Here is a 21,656-nt window from a genome sequence, read left to right as displayed (position 1 = left end):
AAGCAGTGCCACTGGAAAATGTTGACTTAGGCTGCGAGTATTTCTGACTGGAAGCCTAAAACACTACTTACACTAACATATGTTTGTATGTATTCGAGTATGTAATTTTATGCATTTCCTTGACATTCAATGTCACTTTCTTGTATTCACTACACCAACAACAACAACAAAAACCCCTTGAGTTGACTCGCCGACAGCGACATTTCACAGTTCTACGTCTCGGCTTGGTTACGCCGACTGACTGTCTATCTGCCGCACTGTCGATTGCGGCGCTGCCTTTTCCAGCTTTGCATTTCCCCTCTAACACCTTTTCACCTTCTATGCAGTTTGCTTGCTCGTCACTCTTATTCACTTCCGCATGCGCCTAGAATACAATAATGCCTACGAATTATTCCAGAAAGGAATAACTGCATACACTAAATGGGTATTTTTTACAATGCGGCGGGTATAATGTGACGTGTATAATGTGACGCGCTATTGCGTGTGCGTGTTGACAATGCTGCCTCATGGCGCTCTGCTGTGGCCCTGGTCAGCGCCATGCGTGAGTGCGCCCCTAAATACGGTTAAAATACGCGCATGCGCATAGCTTTCGTAAATGTGGATGTGTACGTGTGTCGCTCAAAGGTATCTTTTAATGGCAGGCACGTCCCATTGACTTTGTCTATCGCCTTTCAAGCTGATACCATCTATCGGTATACAAAATTAATATTTGATTGGGTTGCGGTTGCGGTGAAGCGAGATGTTTTCTAATTTCACGCACACACGCAGGCACTTATAACAGTATGTTTGTATAGAGAATAGAGAACATCCGAATTTCGGTAATTGTCGATAAAGATCTTGTCCGCTTGCGGTTATTGCATTTACACCTTTGTTTTGCTAGTACCAAAATATAAAAACAAAAACAAAAAAAAAATTAAAATTAAAAAAAAATTGAAATAGAAATAAAAATAGAATATAAAAACCAAACCAAAAAAACTGGAAAAAACATTAAATTTTGTTGCACCAGTGCTATGATACCCTTCATAATAAAAAAAAGTTTCAGCCGAATTGTATGATAGCCATATGCCATAGTGGTCCGATTTAAGCAATTTCTTCACAGATTAAACCTTTGGTAATGGTTCGATCCAAATTTCTCGAAGATATCACGTAATCAGAAAGGTTTTCCTTACAAAGACTTAATTTTGAGCATTCGGTTTATATGGCCGCTATAGGCTAAGGTGGTCCTATCTGAACAATTTCTTCGATGATTGTAATATTGGCTTGGAGAATAATCCTTGCCATATTTCGTGATGATACGACTAGCTCGCTTGTATACAGATGGACAGACTAACATGGCTAAATCAACACTGCTTGTCACACTCATCACTTTCATATACTTTTGGTAGGGTCTTCAACGTTCTTTCTGATTGTTACAAATTTCATAGCAAACTTAATGTACCCCGTTTAGGGTATAAAAAACAAAAAAAAAGTAAAAAATATATTTATGAAACATTAAAGCGAGGCTCATTGACAATTCAGCAGTGTGAGCGTAGATAAGCGAAATAGTGGATTTAGTTGTACAAATTTATGTACAAACGCATTTTATTGTTTCTGCCAGCGGATTTTTCACAAATACGCACACATAAGCTTATATATACACACACCAAAACATATATACCACTTCAACAATTGCCTCGCCACAAATGGTTCGCATCCGTTACAACTACTCTTTTTGCCAACGGTGTTGATGTTATTGTTGTTGCCACTGCCGCTGGCTATCTTGAGCACAGACCTCATATTTGTATGTTTGTAACTGACACAGAAATGTTAAATGGCAAAACTGCCTCAAAACCCATATTGCATATGTATGTGTGTGTGCGTATGGGTTAGCAATCGCCAACCACCGTTTTTGCTGTGCAGCGTGTAGTCAACAAGTCTGTCGGCGATAATTTGCTAGTCGCTGACAAAAAAGGCAAATGCATCAGCGGCAAACAGAAACATTATCGCCAGCGCATCAAGTCAGGAAAGTGTCAGTTGTTGTGTGTCTGCAACAAGCTCATACATACAATATTTATGCCGCCAACAATGCGATTAGCAGCAGCAACAGCCAACAGCAACATGTTGCAAGCGAATGAAGGCAACAGTGGAGCCGAGCGTTTTAAGAAAATCAAGAATTTTTTTTTATAAATATTTGGCTTCTGAGAATGCTATATTAAAAAATATACAAATTTGTTAAACTGAAGACCTTTTGTTCCTATCTTTTTCGTCATCTTTGATTCGCCAACTTCTCTACTTGCTATTCTGAAGCTCAGTTCACTTCTAAAAAAAAATTCAAAAGTGAAAGCAAAATCGAATTTTTGATACAAGAGAGCATGTGAACGTCTCACGAAAGCTCAATGATGGTTTGATATTCTATATATAATTGATTATTGTGTCTTTTATTGAAGACATTTGGACTATCTTCATCGCGAAGCAGATCTCCAAGAGGACATCGGAAAAAAGAAACAGTGGCAGGAAGTTTTTTCTGCTCAAAAATACCTCAAATAAAAACCAAAAAATCTATCATAACAATTGATCAACACAGGTAAAAAACGTAAAATGACGGTTTACCAAAAAAAAATCATTTTCGTGAAAATAAATTAGCACTTGAGAGCATTCGAGTCAAGTATATTATGAAAAATATTTTCCTTTCGATCGTAACCGGATAAATATTTATCCAAGAAGTTTGTGTGAAAGCTTCAAGTCGTTAGGTGTAGATGTTTTGGGAGAAATCTTCCTCACCGATATTGAAAAGATTTTTGAGAAACAATTATCAAAAGTACTTACTTTCAAATATACATATGTGTGTAAATGCAATAAAATTGGTTTTAGGAAATTCACAAATGGATGTAATCGCTTTGATGATCGATTATAATCATTAAGCTTCAAGCTAGTGTTTTTGTGAGTTCGTTAATAGTATGATTATTATCTAGGTCGTATGCTATATGACATAATATGATGTTTATTAATATTCTGGTACAAAAACTCTTGTTGCAAAAGTATTTTGGAGAGACTCATAAGCATTATTGGGTGATATATTCATGAAGATTTCAACAAGTTTCCAACCAATTTTCTCTGAACAACAATAACATTGAAAAATTATGAAATTCCTTAGATAGAGTCTGACACATGATATTTTCGCAAAATTCGGAGCTTCTTCCTTATAGGGGCTGCCTGTGAAGAGTTCCACTCCTTTCTTGGCTTACTGGGTTCCTATTGTCGAAATGAATTGAGCTCTTAAGGAGTAAATCATATAGAACATGCTTAAGCCATGTGTTCAGAATAATAAATGAGTAGTAATGCAAAGTTGAAAAGGGAAGCGAAACGCATTTGTAGGCAAACCAGGAGAGAGTTCGAAATGCGTAAGTTCGAAGAGCTTGACAAGCTGGTAGATTCTACGAAAAGATGTGAACAACAGCAGAAGATTTCAAGACAGGAACATACTCTTTTTAGCCCCCCCCCCAGAGGTGATCTAGTGACTGAAATTACCGCTATGTCTGAATTTAGTACCTCCGCAAAACATACAAGCAGCTCCTTTTCGTGTTGCCAAAAGTAACTGTAAAAGAGACGAATAAGTGGTGTAGATCAATCCTCTTTTCACGAGTTCAAGAATTGGCGCAATATCTGGTCAGTAAGTATGTGTAAACTGACGTGGAGTAGTACCAAAAGCTCCGTCAGGGTCGCAAAGGCCGCGCCGTTCGATGCCAAACGATAATTCAGGCAAGGTGTCTCCCTATCCTGCTATTTCTTCAATCTACTCCTGAAGGCAATAATTCAAGCTGCAGAGCTAAATAGATAAGGTACCCTATTCTATAAGAGTGTACCTGCTAACCTACTCTGATAATATTGATGTTATTGGTGCGCCAGTAGTTCTGCTTTCTCCAGGATGGATAAGGAAGCGAATTTATGGGTCTAGTGGTGAACGAGTGTAAGACGAAATATCTCCTGTCATCAAACACGCGAATTGGCTCGCACGTCACTGGTGGCAATGTTTGGTGTGCTAAACTTGGTTACCTGCTGACGACCAATATTACCCCACGGCGCTCAAAAACACAGCAGATGAGGCATTGCCAGTACCAATTGGGGGTGTGAAATCGACACACTAACCACCTTGGTAGGATTCGAGAGCCTTCTAAAACCTCTGCCGTACTTTGGGCCCGGCACCGGTCCGATTGCAATGCAATTCCACAACCACTATACTCCCCGAAGGCACAGCCCAAGTTGGAGTGAACTACATCTTTCTTCTTCCCTTTGTGTTTATAGTTTTATATTATTAGTTTTGAGACAAAAAACAGCACTCAAAATATTTTCTGCATAAGTGTAATATGTATTTAGGTCAATTTCATTCGAACTCATACTAGACTCTACAAGTACTTATCAACCAAAAACGATTAAAAATAAATATGCTTTTTAAGTTGAAAATTCTTTATTTAACTATAAGCTTCTGAAAGACATAGTTTTTTAACTTGAAAATCAAGTTTTGTGGTTTAGTTGAAAATGAGCGGGGTTTTTGTTATTGAGTTCACGGTGGGGCGTCATTGTTGCGGGCACCAAGTCAAAAGCCAGCAACAACAGCAACATGGCAACCAGTTAACTAGTGGTTTAGCCATTCTGGCATTACAAAACACACAGCAATTGAATGTATTTATTGATTCTTGCAATATTTGCAAACAAAGCCATGAAAGCCAATGATTACCGATCGTAGATCGATCGAAAGATTTGTCAAAGAAGAGACGAACAAGTAAAAAACACGGCATGAAAAAGCAGGGCTTGAATGGTGTCATCAACAAGCTAAGCAATAATACATAAGCTATGTTGCTCATAACCCAGGCGTAAGGCGGCGCAGCTGTTGCCGCTGCTGCTTGGAGGATCGCCTGCCATAAGTGTGTGTGTGTGTGGCCGCTTGAATGCATGACTGCTTAAGGAAACTTGAGCACGTGAGGCCAGAATGGGCAACAATGCGGATTTCAGAGTGCCGCAGAGAATGTCAAATGGCCGCAAAACGCCCGCAAAAGGCAGCTACCAGACGGCGATGACACCAAATGCCAATAAATTTTAAGGAGCAACAAGTGCCATGCTGCCATACAGTTGTTTGTTGGCTTGCGTTTATCTGTAGATATGGCTTAATCGCCGTCGACTGGTTGTGAAAGCCAAAAATAAGAATTATAGAGTGCCAGCATAAAGCCGAGAGCCGCTTGTTCGCGGCCGCACAAGCGGAATTACATGCGCATTTTTATGGTCACAAACAACTGCGAATTGGGTGAATTACTATTGTGCTCTTGACCAACACTTCGGCCGCGTGTATGCCCCAAATTCACTGGAATCGTCGCTGCCTTACACCGAACTCAACTTAAACTTCACCGCTTTACGCTGAACTGTTTAACCTTAAAAGTAGTTGCTGCTCTTGTTTACTTCGCTATTTTACTGATCTCATTTAATTTAATTTGTTTCTATTTATCTATTTTCGCTGTTGTGTGTTACATTTGTGCCATGTACCATAAATTTGCCGTTATTTATATTTTGCTAAGCGAGTTTTATTTCCACCGACAATTGGCAAAGTAAGCGAAATTCCATTATTCTATCTCATTTTTCTATTGTTTTACTTTTGATTGAGTAACATAACGTCGGCTCATTGCCGCTACTCATCCTCCATAACGATTGTTTACGAAATTTGAGATGCCATCAGTGTGGCATTCCGTACATTCAACTTGCGATAAGAGCGCCACTTCGTAAAGTCACACAATAGCTATTATTATCAGTTAAATAGTTACTTAGATGACAATGATGACATTGTGCATTAGGATGGATCAGTCAACAGCTTGGCAAGAATTTTCATCGAGATATTCTGAGTTTTTTTTGCAACGAACATAAAACTCGGATTTAAAATTTTAATTGAACTATCAGTATACAACTTTTCTGGTTTCTCGGCGAAAAACTGCGACAAGTAATTTTCACAGGCTTCTCTTAAAGCCAACTTTGCTTCATTAAGATAGTTCTACATTGACTGAAACAAATGGTAGTCCGATGGTGCAAAGTCAAGGCTATATGGTGGATGTATCAAAACTTCCCAGCCCAGCTCTCCCAGTTTTTGCCGAGTCATCAAAGATGTGTGTGGTCTAGCATTGTCTTGATGGAAGATTGCTCACTTCAATCTCATCAGTTGTTGACAGTAAAAAGTACTATAAATCATTCGACCTAGCTAGAGCAGCTCATAGTGAATAATTCCTTTTCAATCCCACCAAACACTAAGTATAACTTTTCGAAGCGTCAATCCTGGCTTTGCGACCTTTTGTTGAGCTTCACCATGCTTGCACCATGATCTTTTTCGCAGATTATTGTCATATTTGATCTACTTTTCGTTTCTACATCATTTCTACATTTGATCTACATTTCATTTCGTTTCAGCAAAGAATCGCAGATTCGGTCCATTAAATTTCTCACAGACAGTTCATATGGTACCCGATTATCGAGTCTTTTTGTAAATAGCCTTTTCTGAATGGTTCAAACCCGTTCGATGATGAATGTTAACTTCCATAGCGATGGCATGGCTGCTTATGTGACGGTCCTGGTTTTCAAAATTTCATAGAATTTTTCAACCGTAGGTCGACCAGAGCGACGTGCATTTTTCACATCGAAATTTTCAGAACGGAAGCTTACGATCCATTTTCGTGCTATACGAACTGATACAACATCGTCTCCGTAAATTTCACAAATCTAATTATTGACTTGCGCGGCATTCTGCACTTTTTTATATAGAAATTTCAAAATGTAGCGACGTTCTTTCATTTTTGAAGAGCTGTAAAGTAAAAGCTTTATTTTTTCAATTTGTTTTCACTCCTCTCTTCGAAAATTCATGGTATTAGTCTAATATTATCTGATTGTCTCTATATACTGTATGTTCGAACCTTTACGGGCACTCCTCGGAGGAGCAATTATTTGTTTGCGCACTCATTCTCATCTGTTGTCAACGAAATGAAATTAGAATGCGTCAAACGCTGATTGCCGCACAAAAAGATAGCACTTCAGCGAAACAATTAAAATCACTTTGGAGCATTGAGAAGATAACATACACGCTAAAGGCACTCAACCCAAGTCTATCTGTTTAGTAATTCTAATATTATTCTTCTTCGGTATTACTGTTTTTGTTTTTTGCTTTGCACAGATAAATTAGGTATTTACGGCTCAGCAGCTGATAAATTTTGCTACGCTCAAACTGCCAGATTCGGAATGTATGAATATTTGCGCGCTGTGTAATCAGTTAAACAATCATGTGATTCATAGACACACACCCACACACACATGTACATTTCTATAAGAAATTCCGTCACTTTTAAACTTTTACCAACGGCAAGCTTGCCCCTTCCACCCGCTGCATGCAACACCTAATTTATCGTGTATAGTTGATGCTATTTTCAGCTAAATTACCCTAATGCCGCACATACGCTCACACACACACATGCATGCATGTGTATGAGTAAACTTGCAGCTTCCCAGCGCTAATATAAACAAATTAGTTGTGTTCTTTTTGGCCCAAATGTGGTAATAAGAAAATGTGTTATTCACTCAGTCTTTGTTTTCACATTGTGTTTACTCTGCACGCCGTTGTTGTTGTTGTTGTTCCTACAAGCCAACTGCAAATTGCTTTTATTTAGTGGGTAAAATGCACTCAACGCGCCTGTAGCAGGGAGAAAAAGGGCAGAATTGTGGGGCTATTATTTACTTTTCTCAAAGGGAAAATATGCAGTTAAAAGCTTTTAGTGAATGTAAATTTATCTGTGTTGCTATTACTTGTATTTCTTGGGGAATTTGTGCTTACATATATGAATACATATGTATGTATGTGTTGGATGCTGATGGAAAGCTATGTAATTTACCTACTTACCAAGAGTCATAAACAAAAATATTTGTATAACAAAAATCGGATGCATAATTTTCCGGGAAATACAGGCATATACAGAGTTATGTATGTACGTATATGTAATTAAGCGTTTAAAATGTAACACAAGAGCCAAAATTGGCTCCTGCTACGAGAAGAGCAGTTCTCATGAGGTGGTGTACTGGCAATTAATTTATAATACATTTTTCGGCTTTTTCTAATTTTTTAAAAATATTGCAATTCCATAATTTTCAAATTTTGTTCACTTTCTAACCTTTTGTCTACCTTCTTTATATAATAAAGATAGATTATATGTACGTAGAAGCAAATCAAGTGATTAGAATTTGAGAACGGCAAGAATTTTAAAAGTAATTTGATTTTTGAAAAATCCTTTTAGAGGGATATTTTTCAAAATCTAAACGAAAGTAATGCGAAAAAATTCCAATTTTAATTTAATTTTTTTAATTTCTAGGCTAGAATAGCTCTTAAGGTGACTGGTGCAATGAGAGAACAATTTAACTCCTAATCGTGGTCATATTCCAATATTCTAAAACTCTGCATTTACATTGAAATTTTAAATTATACCCTGAACAAGGCATACTATAGAAGCTGGGAAGTTTGTAACACCCTAAAGGAAACGTCGGAGAGCTTATAAATTATATATTTGAACGAACAGCGTGATTCAGCCATGCCCGTCTCTCCGTTTTGTGTCTATATACGTAAACTATCCTTTGAATTTTTGGGATACCAATAAGAAATTTTGCAAACTTTTTTTTTTTTTTTTTGTTTTTTTTCTCCAAAAAGCTGCTCATTGTGACATGGAACCGGAAACTTCAGAGCACCTAATATTAAATTTCTTAGCGATTTATGGAAGCATGCTCAAGGCCTTTGGATCCATATACGTGGGCAGGGATCACATCACCTACATCATGTCCAGCAGCTGCTGCAATTGTTCAGAGTGCTGCACTTTTGTGATCATACGAGTATTTGATATAAGAGAGGACACATTAGACCATAGCTACCAGTGCAAAACCTTAATTAATTTCTATCTAGCTTCCTATTTGTCAGAACCGCACAGTCGCCTAAGCAAGCTTAAAGGCTATATAAAACGACAATGAATATTGAATAAAGCGGTTTTTCGTTGGTAATTTGATATTTCGATTTTTTAACTATAATCAAACATTTAACCACATCAATGACGCTTGGTAACCATGCCAATTCCACTCAATTGAAGAGAATATTCTCTAACCTCGCGTTCATCTGTAACACATACTTCAATCACCAATTTCATTTACAAACAGAGTTCAATTCGAATACTCGTAAATCATTATTTCGAAATTGATTTCAACACCATAACGGCGGCAAAAGAAGAACGAAGGTCATACAAAGGCCTACAAAGTGGCGTTACTGTGCCAAATGGTAAAATTTCCCATCAAAACTATATCAGAGTGTGAATCGAATGCCATGTGGGGTGTGAAAAAAAAAATAAAAAATTAAATAAAGTATAAAATCAATGTTGGAGCTACTCTCAAACGAGGCATAAACACAAAATGTGGCGTGGCTCATAAAACTGCAATAAATCGCGAATTTAAAGCAATTTGCTCGAAAGGCAGTTGGTTTTGTATGCATAGATCTTTGTATAAAAGGCATCAAGTATTCTAATTTTCAACTCTTTTTTCATTTAACTTATGTTTTGCCTTTCCTCACTCAAACACATGCAAAAAAGTAAGTGCATGGTTTAAGCATTTAAACAACAGTTAATTTACAATATCTCGAGAATATTTAATGGGTATGTTTGTGACAATCTCAAACTGCAAGATCACATTGAATGTCTTGTGTTCTCTACAACATCAAGCTGAACTTATCAACGCTTAAGCTCGCTCACAAACAGACATAATCTTCATACATGTGTACTTCAAATGATAGCGTTGCTGGGAGATTATTCTTTCGAAGCGGCGAGGCGTCTGCGATATCTTTGATGCAGCTCAAAGGTTATCGGTTCCTATTCTATGAACATTGTGCGCTAAGCTATTGATACCATATATAAATATGGGAGTGTGTGTCTGCCGGTTTATCTCTTGAATGTGAGAATCTTACCCAGCATAGCGAGATAATCTAAAGCGTTATTTACTATTTATTTATTGTCTGAGTGATKTGCTTTTCGAAGACATACTTTTCAAAATCTTCAGAGCATTTAAGAAATTAGATTTTTTTAGATGATCTCAATAATTTGTTTAGAACATTTTGTCTTTAGGAATGAAATTAATGAATGTCGGTAAAGTTTATGAATGTACCTAGATCGTTTGCACCTTTCATGACATCTAGTCATATTATTGGTGACTAGGTTATCTGTTTTGTGGGTAGATTCACTTCGATAAAGCAAGTCTTTCGCAGATATGATGTTACTTCAGGTTCCTTAGCTTATCACTGCTTAGAGGACATTTATGGATTGACTCAACACATTTTGGTTCATGTCTTGGGTATGAAAAGTATCAATGCTAGACTCATTACTGGTGACGGGACGTAAAATTATGACATCGAAACTGATTAAAAATATAATTAATCTCCAAAAATAAGCAGAATTAAAAATAAACCAAAATTCACGGACGGCTCTAAAGGCCATACCAGCCGACAACCATCCAAGCTTACAACAAGTTTGAAGGCGACAATAAAGATTTGTATTAAAATACCTCAAGTGTAGTTTTTTTGTTGGGTCAAATTTAATCAGATCGCTCGAAAGTTATTTATTTTAAATGAACTTCACTGAATACATTTTATCGGCTATTAGTTGAAGGCTTTCAAAGCCAATTCAATGAACTCGAAGTTATAAGGGCATAATCTAGAGCTGAGAAAGTTAGGAAACCTTAGACCAGCATTTACAGTATGTTAGGGAAACTTTCGTAGGCAACATAGACAAGACTTTTTTCTTGCAATTTGGGGATTAAGGTATAAATTGCGTATCTGATTAATTCGCCAATGACAACGTCACATATAATGAGTTCTACTCAAGAAATTTTAAGTCAAGTACTTTTTTCAAAGTTTCTCTGACGCACTGATCTAAGCATTAAACACTACTTACTAGCTATAACAGTAAAAATAGCTCAGAAGTCACACTAAAAACAAAAATTATCAAAAAAACTGTAAATTTTGAACTCGGAAAATCGTGTCCAAATGCAGTCTTTTCAATTTTTCCTCGGGTTTTTCCACCTATATTTTCCAAAAGAAGCACGAGACACGAGGGTTATATCACCTAATGCAAAATATTTACGCCGAATTAACGGTACTGTCAAATCAAATAAGAGCTCATAAAAACGAAATGAGTATCATAAATGCTGCATATTTCACAGTTATTCGCTATGGCTGGGGATTTACAAAACCAACAAATACATCTCATTCACTGCATACATAAGTGAATTATGGGCGATAAAATATGCAGCGGCTGCAGTTGCAGCATACGACACATACATAAATATACATAACTTCAGATATATATAATTTTGATTTTAGTATCTCGTTACTTAAAAAAAATGTTTTTTTCCACTTCATCGCCACACTTCCGCACTTCATTCCAAATACTTACGAATTCGATTGTGCATATCCGCTAGCGCCTTTATGTAGCGCGATGCTGAAGCCGAACATGGTATTCGGTTCACGCACGTGCGTCACATAACTGGGCAGATCGATGTTGTAGCCGTGACTGCTGCACGCCAGCAGGAGCACCAGCAGAAGCAGCAACGGCACTCGACTGCTGTAAAGTTTTGTGATGCTACTGACACTGCTATTGTGGTTGCTGCTATAGCTGCATGCGTGGGCGCTGCTGTTGGAGGTTGTTGCGTTGTTTTTGGTGTTGTTGGGCGGCAAGTGCCGCTCTCTTTGCCGTTTCGTTGTACTCAGTTGCATTTTGTGCGCTTTTGATTGTTTTGTTGTTGTTGTTGTTTTACCCGTTAATTTCTTAACTTGGTTTAGGATTTTTATCTTTCAGCACTTGTAAAACTTTTAAGGCAGTTTATTTTTGGGGGAAACCTTTAGAATATTTGCTTTGGTGTCATTAGCGTCGATTTTAATCAGATTAAATGTCGTTGAAGAAGCTGCACTGTTAGAAAATTGGAAAAGAAAATTAATGGGCATTTTTTTATAAAATTTATTTTTTATGTGTTTTTGTTAAACTCTTAACTCTTAAAACATTTTGATCCTTAGTAAGTTTCGTTTGATTTTAGGATTTCAATGGCTGTTTTCTAAGTTTTATAAAATATATTCACTTCTTTAATATCTGATTTAATATGTTATTTTCTTTTAACACCATTTTATTTTTTTTATAGCTTTTATGAATTTCAAATTGTTTCACTTCAATTATTTATGTTTCTTAGTTTAAGCCGTTTACATACATATGTACGTAATTTTAAGCAAAGATTGTTTTCGTTTTGTTTCCTCAATTTTTTTATTGTATCGCAAGCGTTCTTTATTAATACATTATATAATTTTTCATATTTCTAAATTTATGAAAAATTTTAATAAATTAATGAATTAATGAATTTTTCCATTTAATGCCATTTTTTGTTATAATATAATAATAATATATATAATAATAATAGTAATAATTGTTATAATATATTTTACTTTTATTTTTTATTTTTTAATTATTATTAAATTATATTAATTTAGTTTAGTTTATTTTAATTAATTTAATTTAATTTTATTTTTTAACTCAAGTGTCTCTCACTAATTGGCACTTTTTTCAAATAATTATATTAGTACAAGCATTTTTTCGAAGAATTATAGCGTTTAGAAGGAGAATAAATGACTCTCTCCTTTTTTCACTTTAAAATGCACAATAAGCAATTTAACCCCCTAACTGCAAGTGTAGACAATTAATTTACTTATTGACTAAATTAAGACGCTGTTTGAAAGCTCATTGAAGTTATGTACATCATGTCAAAAAATTTTTGAAAAACAATTTTTTGTTTCTTAGAGAAGGAAATATCTCAAATTCTTTGAAGTGAAGTAGATATAAAAAAGTCAATAGTTTGAAGATAAGATAAGTTATGATTCTGGCAGGCCAGCAAGACGATAATGTATTATAATTAAATAATGGATGTGGTAGTTGTGTTGACACAAATAACAGTATCATAGAACGATTTCCTTCTGTATTTCCGTTAAAACTTCACCCAATTTATTTCCCTCTATATATAAACATATTAAATTATACCATAAAAAATTCCAAAAGCCAAAAAACAAGCTAATTTAAGGGCCCACAAGGGTTTCCTCGGGTAAAAAACAGCATTTGTTCAACAATGTTTTTCTCATATAAAATATTAAATATTTTATTTGAATTTTTTATTGCTACAAACATATACTGCTAACGCAGTTGGCAAAATACTTCCTGACAGGATCGTCTAAGTACGTGTTTTAGTTAAAACCTTAAATTAGAACTTGGACGAAGGAAAATAACCTGAAAACTGGATACTTAGCCGTCATTTTTACAAAAAACTTCAAATTTCAGTTAAATTGTATCTCAAAGAACTATGTAAAATTTTATGAAGATCAGTTGAGTAGTTCTCGAGAAATCTTGTCAACCGGCTTCTAAAACACAGTTTCGAGAAAAATGCGTTTAAAGACGGCGCACTTAGCCTAGCTAGCCTCCAGCGCACAAGTTCTCATGGCTGTATCTCCGAAACTAGAGGTGTAGGTATTTTTATATTTTTTAATAAAGTTTGGAATTAAAAAAGAAACTAATACATTTATTTTTAAAAATACAGTTAGTGGATTCTGCTTAAACTCCTCAAAAGGCCATAATGCGAGCCATAGCCGCATTAGCCACTTGCGTCTTCTAAAGTAAACAAGTAAAAAATAGTGCATCTGTAGAAAAAAAGATTTTAATCCCCAAACTCCAGCCAATTATGATTTTATTTGATATCTAATTGAATAAGCAGATGATAATTTAAATAGTTTACTGTTATAATAATTAGCGCAACAGAAGTTTTGAATTGGATTTCCAGGTGAAATATTTAAAAGACTTACATATACTTAACGAAAACCTCAGTCTGGGCTTATTTAGTTATTTATGTTTTCCATTATAATATTTTTTTTATTACACTTATGTATATACACATATGCATGCATAAATATGTCATACAAATAATTAATTTTTTATTTTGTTTTTTACTATTTTTTTTTTATTTTTATGAATAGTTTCTAAAATATAAAACGTTTCTTATGCCCTCATGAATTTTGGTATGAAGTTACTAGCTTTGAAAAAAATTACTATTATTATTGACATACATATACATACATATATACGTATATATTTATATATTTCTTTTCCAATTATAAAAACAACATTTATACAACTCAAAAATAACTCTAAAACCGAAAAGCCTACACAACCATCCCAATTTATTAGCGCTGGCGCTAAAATGTCGCGATTATAACCTTGACGAGTAATGAGTTCAGCCCAAAAAAATCATAAAAACATTTAAAAATGTGAAAAATTATAAATCAAACATCAAACAACAAGAGAATCGAGAAATACACAATGAGTTCGCGCAAAAACGGCAAGTTGAAGTTGCCATTACAATTTCCAGTTTATCTGCTAGTGGACCTGTCACCGTTGTTTTCTGCAATTGTCTCAGAGATACGCAAACGCAAAAAACCATAAAAAGCAAATATCGCTGACGTAACACGCGCTGACAGAAGGCAATGAAGCTCATACATATGTATGTACAATATTTATTTTATATGTAGAATGTTCGGAATAGCGAATGGCAGAAAACAAGATCAAGAAACCAATTCATAGAACAGCCAAAATATATACATACATACGTATATAAATAAGTATGAACATATGTTTGTAAATAAAATAGAGGCGCTCACTGACGAAAATATAAAATTTCACGATCTTTTGTGGATTCATTCACATGCACAAACACACCTACTTATGCCTTAATGATTTTCGTTACAATTTTGGAAAACAATGCTGCGTGCTGACTTAACAAAAAACATTGAAACGTATGTACATACGTATATATGGCTACAAATACAGGGAAAAGAGAAAAAGACATACTAAAAGCTGCAAATACAGGCAATAACAATCAATTAATGCTGCTGAGAAGAGCAACAACAAACTGGCATACTACATATAAACATATACTTATATAATGTTTGTATATAAGTATATATAATTTTATGATTTTATGATTTTATATACATACGTTGGTGCAAATGTTGAAGAGCATTGCGAGAAATAAGCAGAATTAATTTTCAATGCCAAGCCAGATACAAACTTATGTACTATATATATACATCATATACTTATATAAATATATAAATATATACAAATGATTGGAGTTAGAAGCACTTCTAATTCGTACATATGATTAATTAGCATATATGTTGTGCAATATCAACCGATCAAGTTTGACCCGGACTATCAAACAAAATATTTTTTTCACGTGTTTTCTGTACCATCGTTTCCAAAATAGGCTCTTGCATCAATAAATACACATATATAAAAACAAATAAATCAAATTTGTTTGCTCAAATTTTTCTCCGAACTTTTCGCGTCATCAATAAACTGCTTAGTAGCACAATGTGATCAATTTTTACACGAACGTAAAAGAAACATTACCAATCTAGGGAAAAAACTATCGATTATATACTCCAGTCCGGGTCAAATTTGATCATACGCTAAATGTTGCCAAATAGACAACAACACGAACAAACTATTATGAAGAAAAAAATGTATAGGAAAACATTTTACACGAACGTAAAACAAGAAAAAAAAGTAAAGGAAAACAACTTTATTGATTTATTTAGTGTATGATCAAATTTGACCCGGACTTATATGCACCAGTCCGGACCAACTAAATGTTGCCAAACCATTAAGACAACATCACAAACGCGCCCAAGAAATTTTTTGTCTCTTTTGCTTTATTATTATTCTTATTGTTATTGCTGTTGTTGTCGCTAATGCGGAAGTTTTCATTAAAATAAAACTTAACACATTTCTCTTGAGCGCTTTTTTGGGCTACCGTTGTGGCTCGCAGTCGTAACTACAAACATTCGTACATAATTACACATGAACATGTATACTCGTATACATATAAGTATATATGAAGTCATAAAATATATATTTATACATAAAGCCATACAAATATATTGGCTTGCTGCTGCTTAAATTTTAAATTCATTTTTCTTTAAGCTACAGCTACCAATTGAGCTGAAGTGGGGTTTCAATAGCCGTTTACCACTTTATTTGTATATGATATACATATAAACACATATTTAGCTATATAGATAGCTATGCTGGGGTATATGCAGACATATCAACATTTGCCCATAAAACACCTCAGTTCCACACGTAACTTAAAGTCTAGCTCGCATTGTCTCGAATTTCACTCGCCGCTTTCGGAGGTTTACTTGTTGCCACAAGTGGCACAATGTCACTAATTGCATGCACCTACGAAGTTCGAATCTTCAAACTGATAACTCAAAGGCAGATACACCGAAATGCATGAAATTAAGAAATAAAGTGCACGGCTGAGTAGTTGGTGAGCAAGAGGGGACAAACCATAGTTAGCCGCCTAATTGGTAGTCCGTAAGGCGGTAAAAATGAGGTGCTAAATATGCGGCGTAAACAAAGCGGGAATTGTGCTAAGGAATTGGCTGTCTAATTTGGCTTTGCGCACAAGTGCATATTCACGGAGGAAAAATAGTAAATATTTTTGTTTGTAGTGAAACTTTTTGCTAGGTTAGGAAGAACTACGGCTTTTTTGGGGTTTCAAAAGCTACCTGGTGATATTTTTTTGTGTTTTTGGTTCTATGAAAGCGAAGGTTTAGGAGTTAAAGAATTAAAAAGCAGATCGCTACCCCATTTTTGGAAATTTTCAAACAGTTTTGCCTTTTGGAAAGGGTCCAAATAACTAAACTAGTAAATGAAAATAATTAAGAGTCTCAAAAAGTTTTAATAATTTTAAACCAATATTGATATCAAAATAATAATATTTATGAAAATATTATAATAAAATCTTATGCTAGGGCTGCCACATGATTTTAAATAATTTATTTTTTAAAATTAAATTTTTAAACAACAGAATTCCCATCGATTTTAAAAATCGTTAGGGTTTTTTATACTCTAAATAGAGCGTATTAAGTTTGCCACCAAGTTTGTAACACCTACAGGGAAACTTCGGAGGCATTGTAAAGATAGACGATCAGCATAACGACCTGAGTCGATTTAGCCATGTCCGTCTTTATAAACGTGAACTAGTGTCTCAGTTTTTGAGATATTATTCTGAAATTTTGCTCATGCTCTTTTCTCCAATAGAAGCTGCTAATCGGTCGGAAGTACCGATATCAGGCTACTATAACATATAGCTGCCATACAAACGGAACCACCGGAATCAAATACTTGTATGAAAAACTTTTTCATCGACAAGATATCTTCCTGAAATTTGGCACTGCCTATAGTCTAGAGCAATGGTGTAATTTCCGTAGAAATTGTTCGCTTCACTTTCATACAAAAAAAAAAAAAAATTGAGTCACTGTATTCAAATTTTCGTATTTTTTTCGTATCGTATGTTTAAGCATAAAAAATTTCAATTTGCACCTACTCAGCCCAGTCCCACAGTAAAAGTATTCCAAAAAGACTTCCAAGCGCTTCATAAAAAACAAAATATTTTATAAATATGTACTCGCATGCACTATTGACCCCAAAAACGTTTGCTTTCTACAACGAATGCATTGAAATTTCATTTTCGCTCATTTTGGGTGTTGGCAATTCGTCTTGAACCAAAAATATCGAAACTATGTATAGGTACTTTCAACAAATGTGTACAAAACTTTTAAAATTCTTCTAGCTAAAAAAGATAAAAGCCAGTCTGCCGCCCTACAGCAACCACAAAAGGCACTTGCATATCTATACAAAAACATCTATGTACATACATATATATGTATACATATATGTTGGGATATTTAAATGGCAATATGAAAGCAATAACTTCAACGAGATCTGACTGCCACACGCGAAACTCGCCGAGTTGTCATGTGTTACGTTCATTGCTCATTGAGGTGGAGGTTGAGTAGTTCACTTTGTTGTTATTGCTATTGTTGTTTTTGCTACTACTGCTGCTGGCTATGCGAACGTTTGCAACTGTGATTATTGATACACAAATAGTTGCCAACTAGTCAACTGAGAAAAACATTAACTCATTTTATTATGTTTTGCATATTTTTTACGTTTTTCTCCACCGAGACAACAGTAAACTAAAGAAAATTAAGCAAAAGCAAAATGCTCTTAAAGGAAGGTCAACAGAACGTTCTACAACGAGGTTACAGATTGCACAAAATATATGAGCGACAAGCAAATGAGCATGATTGCACAACAGACTTTAAGCATGTACTATGGAGCTATAAATATGTATACTTTTCTTATGCTTTTCTGCTAAATTCTCAAAAAATTTTACTACCCAAATATTTGACTCGTGCCCTTCTTTTCATCTAATAAAAAACAAGATAAGATATGCTTCGCGTGTATCTTTGGCAAGTACAAGAGAAGACACTTTTATAAAATGAAAATCTTCGTAAATACCTTGAAAATTATGTAATGTTGCGCTAGCGCTAAAACGTTGAGAATTCCTGTTAAATTGTAGAAAATTCCTAAAATCAAATTTATAAAATTATATTTGTCAAGTTTTATGAGTCAACGAATGCAACACTGCTCCGAACAGCTGCCAAGGCTTTTTATAAAATTGCTTGAATTTAAACAGCTGTTTGAGAACTATTTTAGTTTAAAATTTTTTACTCAAAATTGAACAGTGAAAGCAGAGGAAACCGTCAAAACTACTCTGAAACTCAGAAGTTCAAAATTTTATTGATGAAGAATGTTTTGTAGAAGAAGCATCATGTTCGAAAATTATGTTATAATATTGTTTCTTCATATACTGCAATTAACGGGTGATCCAAGCAGAGGTACTTTTTTCAATGACCTTTCCAAATTTTGTTGAGCAATGAGGCCAATTTCTGGCTGAATGTGTATGTAAACAAGCAGAATTGCCGCATTTGGGGATGAAAAACAACTGGAATAGATTTAAGAACTGCCACGTCATCCAGAAAAAAAAACGGTTTGGTGTGGTTTGTCTGCCGGTGGAATTATCGGTCCGCATTTCTTCAAAAATGATGCCGGTGATCGCATCAATCACTGGACTTATTGAGAGAACAATTCGGTGAGCAAATTTCACATTTCGGGCCGAATAAACCTTTATATCGATAACTTCATTTCGTTATTACTTGAGAGTATGGCCATTAAAGGCAAGGAGGCCCTCTGCAACAGTGCGATGTACAGGAAATAAGCGTGATGTCTTTAAAGGTAATCCAAAACATGGGACAAATTATTTTCTTCAATAGTGCATAAATTCAAAGCGCGATCATTGATCTTTCGGCATCTTTCAATAGTTTTTCACCATCTTCTAGTCAAATTTTCGTAATGGATAATGCCTTACATTTTTTTTTTTAATTCAAAATCAAGTTTTCATAAATAAATAAGTGTATATAATAAATTTTAAAAGATTTTCTCTGCAACAAATCAAAATAAGTAAAGTATCGTAGTCGCAAAAATTTAAACTCTTATTTCCTCCCAAATTCAAAAAGTTATCTCACTATTTCTCTCAGCTACTTATCGTCTTCTACTAGATTTACCTTACAACTTATATACTATACTTGTACATAACTCAGCGAAAACCTTAGTAACTTTTAGCTTATACCTATACTGAAAATTACATTTCTGCAACCATATATCATAGGCATGCTGTCATAAATCTGTCAAAATCCTTACACGATAAGTTAAAAGCAATAATGTGTTTATAATTAATCGACACTTTTTTTATGAAGTTAAGCAAAAAATTAATGCATGACGGACAAATCTTTGTATTTGCCTTTCTAGAATTTTGAATTTCTGGAATTTGTTGAAACCTGTATCTTGCATCAATACCAGTGCCCATTGCCTGAGGTGAAAAATGTTAATTGTGTTTTCAGCATTGTAATCGTCATAATTATTGTTAGCGTTTTATTATCTGTCCTCCATTTACTAGTTTCGAAGACTATTGCGTTTAAAACGAATGGAAATAAATTTAAGGTGAAAACATGGGATTTAATTTATATTGACGCGATAATATAATATAATAYCATGATACAATAATACCACGAGGCCATTCAAAATTATATAACACTTATAGAAGTCATAAGAGTGATGTCGGAACCGTGCTTGATTGGTTTAACATGAGTGTGTAAAAAAGGGGAACGTTTGATTCTACTCGCGGACGAAATGGTTAAGAGCTGCACCGGATTTCATAAAGCATAAAATCTGCACAAACTTATTTTGAGAGATGAAGGGTTTGTCTACATTGTTCCAGATGTACGCACAACCCGAGAACACAACTTGGACTAGAACGACTATGCTATTGAAGCTGAAAGGATAACGAGCTAAATAAAAATGTAGTGTGACTATTGCTCTGCATATGTTCCTTCAATTCCAATTAAGCGAGCTATAAAAGGAAAGGAAGATATACTTATCGAATTAAGAAAAATGGAACCGAAGTGTTAACCGACGTTCAGAGCATACTTTGACTATTAACAGAAAACTTATTGGCTATACTGAATAGAGATAACTTGAAACATTTATAAGGGATGATGAAGACGATACCCCCTCGCGGATGTAATTTCCATTCCATTACCTGACCTTAGGATGTCATAACAATATTTTAAGAAAATGAATGGCGAAAAGAGGTAAAATCAGGCATGATATTCTGGACTCAACCGAAATCGCTTACTGTATAAGTCGAGGATAAAAGAATTATCTACGGTCTGAGTCCTAAGAGCTTCTATACAGATCTATATATGGCATAAGGGTATACCATTTCCAAGCGGGTAGCTACTAACTGACTAATATTTTGCATTTGAATCGAGTTCAATGCGAGATTGTGCTTGCCCTTCCTTCGTGCGGCAATTGATTGCAATCAACGCGAAGGTGTTGAGGCATTTCAATTATGCATACGCTTAGCCAGTTACATAAGCGAGCATTTGCATATGCGTTAGTGCTTCTACAATTGCACTCAAGCAATATTGCACCGACGTACTTACACACACGCAAATGTATATGTGTATGTATTTAGGTTGGTAAAAATGTTTGCTTACGTTCCACGAAGTCAATGGATGTGTGTGTATAAACAAGCAGTGCGTTTGCACTGATCGCTTTATTTACGAACATGCTCCTCTGTCTAAAATACTTGTGCATGAGTGTGTGTTTGCGTGTTTGTTGAGTGTCACGCGTAGGTGTTGGATTTGTTTATTTGGTTAAAAAAGGCGGCATACGACCTTCAATTGAGTGTTGTGAATGAAAATAAATTCTCCGACCGAAGCTGTTGCAGATACAAATTCACATATGTATGTGTGTATATGTATATGTTTGTTCTTACATAAACGTCGAAGAGTTGTGATAGTAGTGTAGCTGCAATTGTCAATATATTTATTTATTTACATGCGTTGTTTGTAGGAGTTTGCCTACATGTGTCACGCACTTGACAACGCTAAAGGTGTCAGTTATTAATTATTGTTGAAAGGAAGGTGATCTACTATATTAAAATTACGTAAGGAGAAACGAAATCAGAGATGAGAAAATTTATGAATAAAGCATTACGTAATAAAATATTAATATTTAATGAAAATTACCACATTTTATATGTAAATTAATATTTATGAAAATTATAAATTA

The 21,656-nt window shown here is 34.8% G+C and overlaps 1 protein-coding gene across 3 annotated transcripts in view; it reads right to left on the bottom strand.

Moving 5' to 3' along the window:
• Positions 1 to 21,656, bottom strand: part of LOC108970139 (integrin alpha-PS2) — an 82,482-nt gene that overhangs the window by 53,705 nt on the left and 7,121 nt on the right. For all 3 annotated transcript variants that reach the window (XM_018935306.1, XM_018935308.1, XM_018935307.1), the window contains exon 2: positions 11,475 to 11,987. In XM_018935306.1, the coding sequence (XP_018790851.1) occupies positions 11,475 to 11,794 (320 nt within the window). In that variant the 5' untranslated portion in view covers positions 11,795 to 11,987. The remainder of the gene's footprint in view (positions 1 to 11,474; positions 11,988 to 21,656) is intronic.

The sequence above is a fragment of the Bactrocera latifrons genome, unplaced genomic scaffold, assembly GCF_001853355.1.
Source record: "Bactrocera latifrons isolate USDA-ARS-PBARC rearing strain unplaced genomic scaffold, ASM185335v1 scaffold_285, whole genome shotgun sequence".
Taxonomy (NCBI): domain Eukaryota; kingdom Metazoa; phylum Arthropoda; class Insecta; order Diptera; family Tephritidae; genus Bactrocera; species Bactrocera latifrons.
The sequence above is the reverse complement of the archived record's forward strand: the minus strand, read 5'-3'. Positions and strand labels throughout refer to the sequence as shown.